Below are 13,866 nucleotides of genomic sequence, written 5' to 3' on the forward strand. Positions count from 1 at the left end.
AGAAAATGAAATTTTAAGTCTTTTAGAAGAGATGAGGGAAATTGGAGTTATAGCATGATTTTTCTATTTATACTCATTTATTATTTAAAAGATAATCAATCTTAAAATGAATTTTAAAGTGATCACATATGTTAATATCACATTTTTACTATATTTTTTCCTATTATTTATTTATTTATTATATAAAATTATAGAAAATACTGTATTTCATCAGCAAATAATGGAAAAGTCAGAAATTGTAAATGAAATTCATAAACCTGCAAGGGTAAATTTCCCTCGGCGCAAGTATAAACTATTTGGATTAGATGATTTATTTGAAGCTGATTTGGTAGAGATGACGAATTATTCGAAAGAAAATAATGGTTATAAATATATACTTACTGTTATAAATTGTTTTTCTAAATTTGCTTATTGTGAACCTTTAAAAACAAAGACCGGAAAAGAGGTATCATCTGCTTTTCAAAAAATATTAAACAGAACTACACCTCCTAAAAATTTACATGTAGATCAAGGAAAAGAATTTTTCAATTCTCATTTCCAAAAGTTGATGGAAACACATAATATTAACATATATCCAAGTTATTCTACGAAAAAATGTGCAATTATAGAACGATTTAATAGAACAATAAAAAACATGTTATATAAACAATTCTCACTTAATGGGAGCTATAACTGGATTCATATTCTTCAAGACATGGTTAAAACTTATAATGAGAAGAAACATCGGACTATTGGTATGAAACCTAGTGAGGCATCATTAGAAGATGAAGAAAAATTGCTAAAAACTGTGTATAACAATCAGCCATCTAAACAAAAAGTGAAAAAAAAATTTTCTATTGGTGATTATGTACGAATTTCAAAATATAAACACATATTTGAAAAAAAGTATACACCAAATTGGTCTATGGGAGTTTTCAAGATTGTAAAAGTTAATTCAACGAATCCATATACATATCTACTTGAGGACATGGCTGGAAATCCAATATTGGGTTCATTTTATCAATATGAATTACTGAAAACTAATTATCCAAATATATATTTAGTTGAAAAAATTTTTAAAATAAAAAATAATAAAGTATTAATTAAGTGGTTAGGATTTTATTCAAAAGAGTGGATTCCTAAGGAAAATTTATTATAAATAAGAAATAATAAATATTTTTTTTTTTAAATAATTCTTGTTTTATTTACAATTATTTTTATATTAAACTTATAAATTATTATCAATATTTTTATGTCCTAAAGCTAATGTATCTATTTTATTGTCTAAAATTACACGTTTATCATCATCTGCTGATAAAGTTTTTTTTCTTTGTTTGTTGGTATGTATTTCAAATTTCTTTCTCTGAATTCTATACATATCACTGTATAGACTTCTACCTTCCTCATCAAACAGAGTTTCCACATAATCATTAAATGTTATTTTCTTCAGACTAGCTTTAATAACTCCTTTTGCCTTTTTTGTTACATTTTCTGATTCTAATTTAAAAGAATACATTTTTGATTTTAAAGCCCAAAAGTGAGTTATTATTTTCCCGTTTGCTTCATCCTTGAAACATCCTAAAACTTTTTTATTGGCTCTAGGTATGTTAAAAATGTTATTTTCAGGATAATCTGAAGTATCAAACATTTCAATGTTATGCTTCATTCTCTGATAAATGTCCATCTCGTTAGGATTGTCTCTAATTATATGATATATTAAACTATCAGTATCACTATATGCAAGAGATAAGTTGGAAAACCATTTTTTCATGTATTCATAATGAAATTCAAACATGGGTAGCTTGGAAAGTTCTAGAACACATGCTCCTACTATTATTGGTTTATTAAATTTGAGTTCTGAGTGTTTTAATTCAATAACCATTAAATTGTCACCTATAATCGTAAATTTTTTACAATAGGGACTGCTTATTAAATTCCTAACTCCGTTTTTTCCTTCATATTTTGAAACTAATTTACAGTTAGATCTTTTACGTACAGATTCCATTGTTTTCCCAAACATTGCGTTGTTCATTAATTTAAAAAAATCTTTTTCAAATGAATTTTTTGCATTAGTTCTTTTTAAAGTATTTAAATCAATGTATTTCTTCAACCACAATGATTGACGAAAACGTAGAATTCTATGCTTTGCTGTTAATTTTAAACCATATTTTAACGCCTGTTGCAAATTTTTTAAATGTAGAATATATTTTTTTTTACTATAAAAGCTAGTTACTAATTTTTGATGTTTGTTAATTATTCTATGTTCTGGTAAAAAAGGAAAATCGTTGTGAGAATCATGTAAATCTGTAGGATAATCAATATCAACTTCTAACATATTTAATTTACATAGTGCGTACATGTTTGATGGAAAATTTTTAAATGTCAAATGTTAATAAATATCCTTGAAAGAATATATGCGTAATACTTCTTAGATTTAAATAGTATGTAAAATATTTGATTATATGAACTAGTCAAGGTAATTTTAAGTAAATTGTATGTATATTAATAATTATTTATTCTTCCTGTTATTCAAACTAATATATGTTTTTTAAGTATATAAAATTTTTTATGATTCAATTTAAGGGATAGTAAATGTATATAAGACCAACAATTATAGATTTTTTTTTAGTTTTAAAATTCCTTTCGGGAACTATATTAATTAATTTGAATAACTTTAGAAAAAAAAAACATGAATTCCACAATAATTGATTTACAAGGATTTAAAGACGGAGAGAATAATTTTATAGTAAAAGAGTTGGCTCTTCTAAAAAATGGAAGGGAAATGGTACATTTCCTAATCAAACCTCCCTATAAATAGGAATGTCTAGATAGAAAATCACAAGCATCGAATAACTGGATTAGTAGATACCAACATGGACTAAAATGGGAAAGTGGAACTGTATATTTCAAAGATGTTAGAAAAATTGTTGGTGATATACTAAAAGAAGAGGATGGAAAAATTTTAGTTAAGGGGGAAGAAAAATCAAAATGGTGTGAGCATTTATTTAATATTAATGTTTACAACGTAGAAAATTTGTGGGATTTTGATGAAAAGAAATATAATAATATTGATGAGAAATTATTAACTAAATGTTTTTTCCATGAAAAAAATTGTGCTTTAGTAAATGTTTTTAAAATTCTTCATTCATATGAAGAATAAAAAAAAGATTGGATGTAAGACCAACAATTGATATTTACAAGGGTTTAAAGATGCAGAGAATAATTTTATAGTAAAAGAGCTGACTCTTCTAAAAAATGGAAGGGAAATGGTACATTTCCTAATCAAACCTCCCTATAAATGGGAATGTCTAGATAGAAAATCACAAGCATCGAATAACTGGATTAGTAGATACCAACATGGACTAAAATGGGAAAGTGGAACTGTATATTTCAAAGATGTTAGAAAAATTGTTGGTGATATACTAAAAGAAGAGGATGGAAAAATTTTAGTTAAGGGGGAAGAAAAATCAAAATGGTGTGAGCATTTATTTAATATTAATGTTTACAACGTAGAAAATTTGTGGGATTTTGATGAAAAGAAATATAATAATATTGATGAGAAATTATTAACTAAATGTTTTTTCCATGAAAAAAATTGTGCTTTAGTAAATGTTTTTAAAATTCTTCATTCATATGAAGAATAAAAAAAAGATTGGATGTAAGACCAACAATTGATATTTACAAGGGTTTAAAGATGCAGAGAATAATTTTATAGTAAAAGAGCTGACTCTTCTAAAAAATGGAAGGGAAATGGTACATTTCCTAATCAAACCTCCCTATAAATGGGAATGTCTAGATAGAAAATCACAAGCATCGAATAACTGGATTAGTAGATACCAACATGGACTAAAATGGGAAAGTGGAACTGTATATTTCAAAGATGTTAGAAAAATTGTTGGTGATATACTAAAAGAAGAGGATGGAAAAATTTTAGTTAAGGGGGAAGAAAAATCAAAATGGTGTGAGCATTTATTTAATATTAATGTTTACAACGTAGAAAATTTGTGGGATTTTGATGAAAAGAAATATAATAATATTGATGAGAAATTATTAACTAAATGTTTTTTCCCTGAAAAAAATTGTGCTTTAGTAAATGTTTTTAAAATTCTTCATTCATATGAAGAATAAAAAAAAGATTGGATGTAAGACCAACAATTGATGTTTACAAGGGTTTAAAGATGCAGAGAATAATTTTATAGTAAAAGAGCTGACTCTTCTAAAAAATGGAAGGGAAATAGTACATTTCATAATCAAGCCTCCCTATAAATAGGAAATATCTAGATGAAAAATCACAAGCATCGAATAACTGGATTAGTAAATATCATCATGGTCTCAAATGGGAAAGTGGTACTATATATTTCAAGGATGTTAGACAAATTGTTGGTGATATACTAAAAGAAGAGTATGGCAAAATTTTGGTTAAGCGAGAAGAAAAAGTGAAATGGTGTGAGGATTTATTCAATATTATTGTTTACAACATTGAAAATTTGTGGGACTTTAATGAAGAAAAATATAATAATATTGATGAAAAAGTATTAACAAAATGTTTTTTCCATAACAAAAATTGTGTGTTAGTAAATGTTTTCAAAATTCTTCATTCATATGAAGAATAAAAAAAAAAAGATTGGATGTCTGTATATGGAAGTAAATTATATAATAAGCATATTTATAATTCTTCCTAGAAATAAATTTTGACTCTAAAAAATTAAATGTAAAATCTAATATAATATTAAATATATTTCAAAGTAATTATTTGATATTAGTTAATCCAAATCCTTTTTCTCTTTGTTTTAGATAAATTTTCAATTTCAGGATGGCAAATTTTTTCATTTAATAAATATTTATTATTATATCCTATATAAAAAATTATCATTTTAATGAAAAATTTTTAACCAAATATTGAAGTGACCTCAATTTGACAATTTTGTGTTTCCTTAAATACAAACTTTGTTATTACTTTCTGGTTTGACTTCATAGCTTAGTGGTTACAGCACTCGCCTTCCATAAAAAAGGTTAGCGTTCAAATCTCACTCAAGTTATAACAATTTTTAAAAAATCCAACTTTATATTTGTACGTCACTAGCCAAGGTTTATAACCTTGCAACCGGACAATGATCCAAGTAATTACGTCACCAGACAATGAGACAGATAATTACGTCACTAGATAATAACCTTCTTACCAGACAATGTTGGGGGGTGTGGCAGACATTTACGTCATCAGACAAGTTCAATAACCTAACAAGACATTTACGTCACCAGACAAGTTCAATAACCTAACAAGACATTTACGTCACCAGACAAGTTCAATAACCTGACAAGGTTGGGGCAGACGTCATAATGATCTTAGGGTTAATGACTCTGCTGTTCCAGAAATGGCAATTTCCTACTACTCTTGATAGACCCCAAATTCATGCTATTAACGGAAACGAACAAAAGTTTATTTCCATAAAAACCAATATAAAGAATGGCGACGTGCTTATCCCCCATGTTGAAATTGACGATAACATAAAAATCTTACCTTGCGTATAATACGAAGCAAATAACTTCATTGCTAAAGTACTTGTGACTAACGACTCACAAAGGAAACAAAATACCAATGTAGATGCATTATCTCGTATACAACTAAATAACAACGAAACTCACTCTGTTGATGTTGAAATATCTACTCAACATTCAGCCGACGAAAACCTCTATAAAGGCATACCTATAGCAGAAAGAGCCTTAAATGAATTCAACAATCAAATAATATTTAAAAAAACCATTATTAACAAACATTCTAATCTTTCATTTTTTAAAAATACTAGAAAACGACAAGTATTTGAAAATCCCCACTTTAAAAACGAATCAATCACGAATATATCAATGGTATAAGATCCCATCATCTAAATGAATCAAAACTAATTCAAGATTTAATAAAACAAAATAACCAAAATTTACTCAAAAGAATCGAAAAGAAAAACGAACCTTTAAATAACCCACCTACACTAGTAGAAGGACAAACAACTTACGTAAAAGTTAACCAAAGAAATTCTAAATTACTACCAACTTTTGACAAAGTCAAAATACAAAAGGATAAAAAGTTAGCCTTTACAACCAATAAGAATAGGAAGTATCATAAATCAAAAATTAAAACGAGAAAATCTTCTTTGCAGGTTCGCAATGGCGACTAGAATTTCATGACTTGACGCATACACAGGGACTACTAGCACTTAACTTAGGAAAAACCCTGGTAACCACCCACTACAATAATCTTATCCATATAGTAGACTTAAATAATTTAGAAACTACAACTTAAGAAATTAAGAATACTTTAAATAAATTAGAAGAAAATACTACATTTTTTTATAACCCTGATCTTCAACAATCTGCTCAAAATCTATTAGATAAAGTTTATTCACTTAAAATAAATCACCGACATACCCGTGGATTAATAGACGAATTAGGCAGTGTAATTAAGAAAATTACTGGAAATATGGACAATGACGACGCTCTAGAAATAAACAAACAGATACGCAATTTACAAGACAATTCCCTTCTGACTCAAGATTCAATTAACAATCAACATAAACTAAACTCTCAAATGATCCAACGGTTCTCGAACATCACCAAACTCATAAACACAGGACAAATGCGATTACAAATTATATCAGAATCCATAAAAAACTTCAGTAATATCGAACATCGACTACTTGCTACTCAAATTCACTTTGCTTTACAAACCCAAATCACTACACTTACCGATCATGTTGATAACATTATCCAATCAGTGCAATTGGCACAACTTGGCTTATTATCAAAACACATTTTAAATAAAAATGAATTATCACTTGTTAAAAGCAAACTCCCACAAATCATTCAAAATTATAATGACGAACAAATTTATGAAATCCTAGAATTAAAAGCGTATTTCAACAATTCTAACCTTATTTTTGCTGTACAAATCCCACAAATGACCAATGAATCATACACAACTTACAGACTAAGACCTCTACCCACAAATCATAGTACAATAATTATCCCAAAATCCAACTACCTGCTCCTTAATAAAAAACAATATTCATTCGTAACCAAACCTTGCAAGGAAATAGAACAACTCTATATGTGTAAACAATTACAATTACAAAATAACTCAATTAATACTTGCGAAGTAAAAATCCTACAAAACGAACCAGCGCAATGCACGTTACATCACACTGTCGAAACAAGTTTCATAGAAGAAGTCGAAAATAACCACATAATTGCTTACGTTAATAAACCTATAAATATTAATACCTGCGGAAAAAACATCACTAATTTTACTGGAAAACTGTATATCCATTATAACAAATGTATGGTTATTATTAATGGTATAATTTATGGAACCATCTCATCAAGTACTTCTACTTATAAATTGGAGCAAATAATCTACAACGACATGGAAATAACGCAATTATCCAACGATTCTACATTGGATGTATTAAACTTTAAAACTCTAGAAAACACAAATGAACTGGAACTCATCAAATATCAACATTATACTCACGTTTCTACAAATATTATTATTTTAATTATTTTTCTTATTGCAATATTTATTTTTAGCTATATTAAATATTATAAAAATAGAAAGAATCGTGCTAGAATTATCGAAAAGATAAAATATACGCCTTCAGCACCCCAAGAGCCAGTGGAGCTTACACAAAAAGCCCCAATAACTTTTCTGTTTAAAGCTCCATCTTAAGGAGGGAGGAGTTATATATGCTAAATTCACTTATACTATTAATTAGTATACTCATATAAAATATGTCAAGGACGTTATTAACAAATATGCAATGACGTATTTTATACACAACATTTATAAATAGCTTTCTAAAAACATCCTTATTAAATTGCATTCCAATCTAATGACGTATTTCACATACATCATTTATAGACAGCTTTCTAAAACACCCTTATCAAACTGCATTCCAATCTAGCGATACTTTCTAAAAACAAACCAAAATTTAGTATATAAGCCATCGTTAAATTGATAACGATTGTCTTTTTCATTACACAAGTTCGGCTTCTTGCACGCTTGATTGTAGCGAACTAGCGATAGAATTATAAGTTGTATAATTGTTATTATATATATATATATATAGATATGTTTAATAGGTTGATAAACTCTTCATATAAAATATTAAATGTGAAGGTGGTTATTTTGTTCTAGAATGGCGACCGCTTTCAGAGTTTTGATTAGATAAGCTCTGGAAGAAATGGAAGTTCCTACATCAGACCCGATAATGTTGATTTTTATATTCAAGATTGTATAGCCATTTATAAAAATAAATATATATAAATATTACCTTTCTTCTATTACTACAAGTACTTTCATCATAGTTCGATTTCCCCTCCATCAAATGTGTATACAGCTTAGACGAACTATCCATTAAGTTCAAAGTATCTAAACGTTGATTATTTCTATCCGAATTTCTATCCGAATATATATATATATATATATATATATATATATATATATATATATATATATATATATATATATATATATATATATATATATATATATATATATATATATATTCGGATAGAAATTCGGATAGAAATAATCAACGTTTAGATACTTTGAACTTAATGGATAGTTCGTCTAAGCTGTATACACATTTGATGGAGGGGAAATCGAACTATGATGAAAGTACTTGTAGTAATAGAAGAAAGGTAATTAGAGAGTTTGTAGTTATTATAAGTAAAAATTCCGAATCGGGTGTATTTTTATTAGATCCTAAGAAATTTGTAAATTATAATTATTCGTGGAATATGTTGCAATATGAAGACGGCATTTGTGATCCATACTTAGAACCAGGTTACTGGAATATTGTCGGATTCAAATGTAGCGATTCTTTAGTAGTTAAAAATAGAAATTTAGGCATAGATGATAAAGGAGCTATTTCTTGGACTATCGAATACACTCATATTGAAAGGATCGTTACTCATATGTCCGACATTATGAATACGACAAAATCTTTACTTAAAAGATATTTCGTGAAATCTTTACGTAATAGGAATAGAAAATTTTACGTCAAACTAGATTTTAAAGACGTTAAGTCTGGTATAGATGTGAAAGCAGGAAGTACGGTCTCTCGCACTATGTATGAAACTTGGAGACTGAATCATAATGACTATATGAGATTGTATGAAGACGCGTGAGTGCTCAGATTTCGGTCTTGTGAAGGTTATTGAAAAAAATTTTTTTATAGTTTTTTTTTTTTAATAGGAAGATATATTTTTATCACATTTCTTGTTTATTTCATAATGATAATAATATGTAAGTTATTTACAAGGGTTTTATTATTTAAAGTTCATCACGGTAATTAAAAATAAAGACTAGTTTTTCAAATAGGAATATTTAGCTATAATCAAAAATTTTTTGGGTATATAAAGCCATAAAAATCATTTTGTTTTCATACTTTACTTAGCACAAATCTAAAGGTGAACGAAGATTAACAATGGTCTATGGAACGAAAAATGTAAGTGTTTTAAAATATTTTTTTTCTCAAATTTGTTCATTTTTTCTTTTGCTTTTAATTAGTTTATGAGCGATTGGCATTGTGAAAAAACCGATCAAATGTTGTTAAAGGCTGCCATACGAATGGAGAGGGATTTAAAAAAAAAAAACAAAATAATAAATAATATTATCCTTCTCAACTCTTTCCATTTCCCAACAGAAAACTATACCCCCTTAAACTTGGAGGAATATATATTGTTTCCTTCTATTTCCACCTCTAATTCGGTAAATGATTCAATTACAGAGATAAATAAGGCTGAATTGGATATATATTTAAAGCCCGATCCCCCCCTAAAATCCATCACCAGACCAGCATCCATCAAGTGAATTCAACACCCAAAAAATCTGCCTATATTAAAAAGTGGCAACGATTTGGCTTCCATCCGCAGATAAAGAAAAATAAAAAAGATAATTTTGAAGAGAAGCCGTAAAAATACAGGTGAGAATCATGTTTTATTTAAGCATTGCAATTTTTTACACTATGCGCTTTAATTAAAGATCTTCCATCACACCGTTCTCCTTCACCGCCGCTGAAAATATTTAATGACGGGACATCACCATCAACATCTAGAGCTAATGATGAAGATTCTCATCCAAGGTGCACACCCATCCCTCCATCAGAAGAAAGCAATAACTGGATTGCCATAACTTGCTTCAATAACAGAGTATTTGCTGGGAGATTGGACAACAACGAAAATAGTAAGAGAATCTTAAAACTTTTTTAAGCAGAAAGAAACATTAGTTCTTAATAAAATTATGGAGTACTTATCATTACATAACTCAATTAAAATTTCACTGGGTTTAAAATGTGATTTCATAATAAAAAAAGGCGATGCAGAAGTTACCGATAATTTTCACTTGGTGTTAAAACTTGTTCATTACGATCTTGCCTCCGATTTTAACACATGGTATAATGATTCATTAACAAATCTTGAAACTCGCTTGAGATTTTCAAAGATTTTCAACAAAGAGGGTCGGGTGCTGTTTTAGATAAAATTTTATGCTTAGAATTAAATATTGCAAAATTCGATCCTATGAAAGGAGGGAGTTATATTGCACTCCCCCAAAAAATTATTCTTAAAAAAGCTTGCATCAACATTAAAAATAATGATGATTTCTGCTTCGCCTATTGTTTAATAGCACATTTTAAGCAACCAGTTAAAAATCCTCATATTAATGCAAAATATCTACCAGATTTTAATAATTGCTGTATATTTGATGATTTTAATCCTTTAAATAATAACAACCAAAATTTGCATCAAAAATATGATTTTAGGGGTGTTGAATTTCCTATGAAAATAAAAGATATCCCCAAAATTGAAAAAAACAATGACTTTTCGGTAAATGTTTATGAGTTATCAGATTCGGCTCTTGTAAATGGTCCATTATATTTTATTAGAGAGAAGAAAGAGAAACATATAAATTTATTAATGATCAGTGATGATACTAAATTTCATTATTGTTTGATTACAAATTTATCCAGACTCTGTTCATCTCAACAGTCAAATCATGGGAGTGCAAAATTCTTCTGTGATAGATGTCTTCAACATTTCAATGAGAGACAAAAAGATAATGAACATTTAGAATTATGCGCAAACATTAACAATGTAAAGATAATTTTTCCATCTGAAAAAGAATCTAAACATAAATTTAAAAATTATAGGCACAAATTAGCTGTTCCCTTCATTATTTACAGTGACTTTGAATGTTTTCTTCCTAAAGCGAGGGAAGATAACAATAATTCAAATACCACATATTTCCAACATCATGTAGCATACTCCGTGGCCATCCAAGTTGTTTGTTCCCATGACGTGAGGAATTCTTATTATTCATACCCTGGTCGGGATGCACCAAAATGGCTTATTGATAAATTAAAAGAGATTCTAGATGAAATAGAAATAATATATAAAACCATAGAACCTATTCACATGACACTGGAAGATCAAATATCTTTCCATTCATCCACAGCTTGTCATATCTATGAAAATCCTTTTCTAGAAGGTCAAGTTAAGTTTCTTGATCATTGCCATCTAAATTCCACATCAGTGAATCCTTTATCAAATTACCGTGGTCCAGCCCATGAGGAGTGCAATCTTAATTTCACTCTTCCAAATTTTGTTCCAGTAATATTTCATAATGGTTCGCAATATGATTTTAATTTATTTATTCGCGAACTTGGCTATGATGATGGAGAAATTAGAGCCATACCTATAAACAGCGAGCGTTATATTTCATTTTCAAAGAAAATGAACTCATTATATGTGAGATTTATTGATTCATGTAGATTTATGTAAAGCTCACTTGATAGCTTAGTAAAAAATTTAGATAGATGATACTCAATTTCGTATTCTTGAAAATGAAATTGGAGAAGCTCACCCACATTTAGGCTTATTGAAACAAAAAGGAATTTTTCCTTATGATTATATTACTGGTTGGGATAAGTTGGAAGAGTGCAGTTTACCGGATAAAAGGAAATTTTATAATCAACTTACGTATAGTGATATATCTGATGAAGAATATGAACATGCGAAAGATATATAAAATAAATTCAATGTAAGTAATTTGGGTAAATATGCTGATCTTTATTTAAAATGTTATGCATTACTTTTAGCATGTATTTTTGAAAATTTCCGAAAGGTTTGCTTCTCTACATACGGTCTCGATGCAGTCTATTATTACGCAATACCAGGGTTAACATTTGACGCAATGTTAAAATTCTCAAGTAGAGCTGGATTTAATTACAGATATCAATATTCTAAATTTTGTGGAGAATTCTATTAGCGGTGGCTTAACCATTGCAGTAAAAAGATATGCTGAAAGTAATAATCCCTACATGCAAAATTATAATCCTAATTTACCGGAAAGTTATATTGTTTATTTGGATGCAATGGATTAGCCATGTCTCAACCTCTTCCATTATGTGATTTTAAATTTCTATCTCCTCAGGAAATACAGGATTTTAATATTCAAACTGATGTTAATGGAGAGTATGGCTACATGCTTGAGGTTGACATTAACTACCCACAAGGCTTACATGACGCACATAACGACTTCCCCTTTTTACCAGAACTTCAGGTAATAAATAAACAAAAAAAAATGGTAACAACTTTTTACAATAAACAAAAATATATTTTACATCTAAAAAATTTGCAACAAGCCCTAAAGTACAGATTAGAATTAACAGCCAGATACAGAATCTTGCGTTTTCGCCAATCATTGTGGTTGAAAAAGTATATAGATTTGAATACAGAGAAGAGGGTGAATGCAAGAAATTCATTTGAAAAAGATTTCTTCAAACTCATGAATAATGCAATGTTTGGCAAAACAATGGAATCTGTGCGTAAAAGGCAAAAACGTAAATTGGTTTCAAAATATGAGGGTAAAAATGGAGTGCGTAACTTGATTTGTTCTCCATATTGTAAAAAATTAACAGTTATTGGGAATAATTTGATGGTAATTGAATTAAATCAATTTGAACTCAAATTTGAATATCCAATTATTGTAGGAGCGGCTGTTCTTGAACTATCTAAATATTCAATGTTTGATTTTCATTATGGATGTATGAAAAAATGGTTCAATAACATTTCCCTTATGTATTCTGATACAGACAGCCTTGTATACCACATAATTAGAACAGACTCAGTAAATGAAAAAAAATGTATATGAAAGAATAAAGGAGAGTATTGACATGTTTGATACATCAGATTATCCCGAAAATAATGTTTACAAAATTCCTACGGCTAAATAAATAAATAAATTTATAAATTTTCAACTTCTTCAATTTCAGGATAGTAAATTTTTTGACAAATTAATTGAACAACACGATCACTCTTCTTAATTATAAACGGTGTATCAGAGTGATTAAATAAAACTACTTTTAAATTTCCACGATAGTCCTCATCTACAACTCCAGCTCCAACATCAATTCCATTTTTAAATGCTAATCCTGAACGTGGTACGATACATCCATAACATCCATGAGGAAGCTTAATTTGAATATCAATTGCAAATATTTCCCTACCATGTACAGATACTAAACCATCACAGGCAGCTCTTAAATCATAACCAGCAGCTATTTCAGATCCTTTAGTTGGTATACTTGCGTTTTCAGATAATTTTATAAAGCGAAGTTTTACTTGTTTAGTCAACATTTTGAAAATCTATAATGTATAAATTAAGAAAGAACGAAGATTGTTAAATAGTTAAATCTATCAAGGCTATTTAAATTATTTTGTAATATAAATAATAATAATGTGTTTTAATTTGGATTGAATTAATTACACATGAGAGCTAAGTAAACATAATATATTACTAATATTATAAATTACTAAATATTATATTTTGATATA

General features: G+C 28.3%; 1 protein-coding gene across 1 annotated transcript; it reads right to left on the reverse strand.

Moving 5' to 3' along the window:
* Window positions 1-13,275: 13,275 nt before the first annotated feature.
* Window positions 13,276-13,668, reverse strand: LOC123301417 (deoxyuridine 5'-triphosphate nucleotidohydrolase, mitochondrial-like). The gene has a single exon (XM_044884156.1). The coding sequence runs from the start codon at window positions 13,666-13,668 to the stop codon at window positions 13,276-13,278; it is 393 nt and encodes a 130-aa protein (XP_044740091.1).
* Between the last annotated feature and the right edge of the window lie 198 nt (window positions 13,669-13,866).

Source organism: Chrysoperla carnea, chromosome 5 (genome assembly GCF_905475395.1).
Source record: "Chrysoperla carnea chromosome 5, inChrCarn1.1, whole genome shotgun sequence".
Lineage (NCBI taxonomy): Eukaryota > Metazoa > Arthropoda > Insecta > Neuroptera > Chrysopidae > Chrysoperla > Chrysoperla carnea.

Excerpts from the sequence above, each read along its gene's own strand:
- LOC123301417 (XM_044884156.1), bottom strand. The coding sequence starts at position 13,668 with ATGTTGACTAAACAAGTAAAACTTCGCTTTATAAAATTATCTGAAAAC.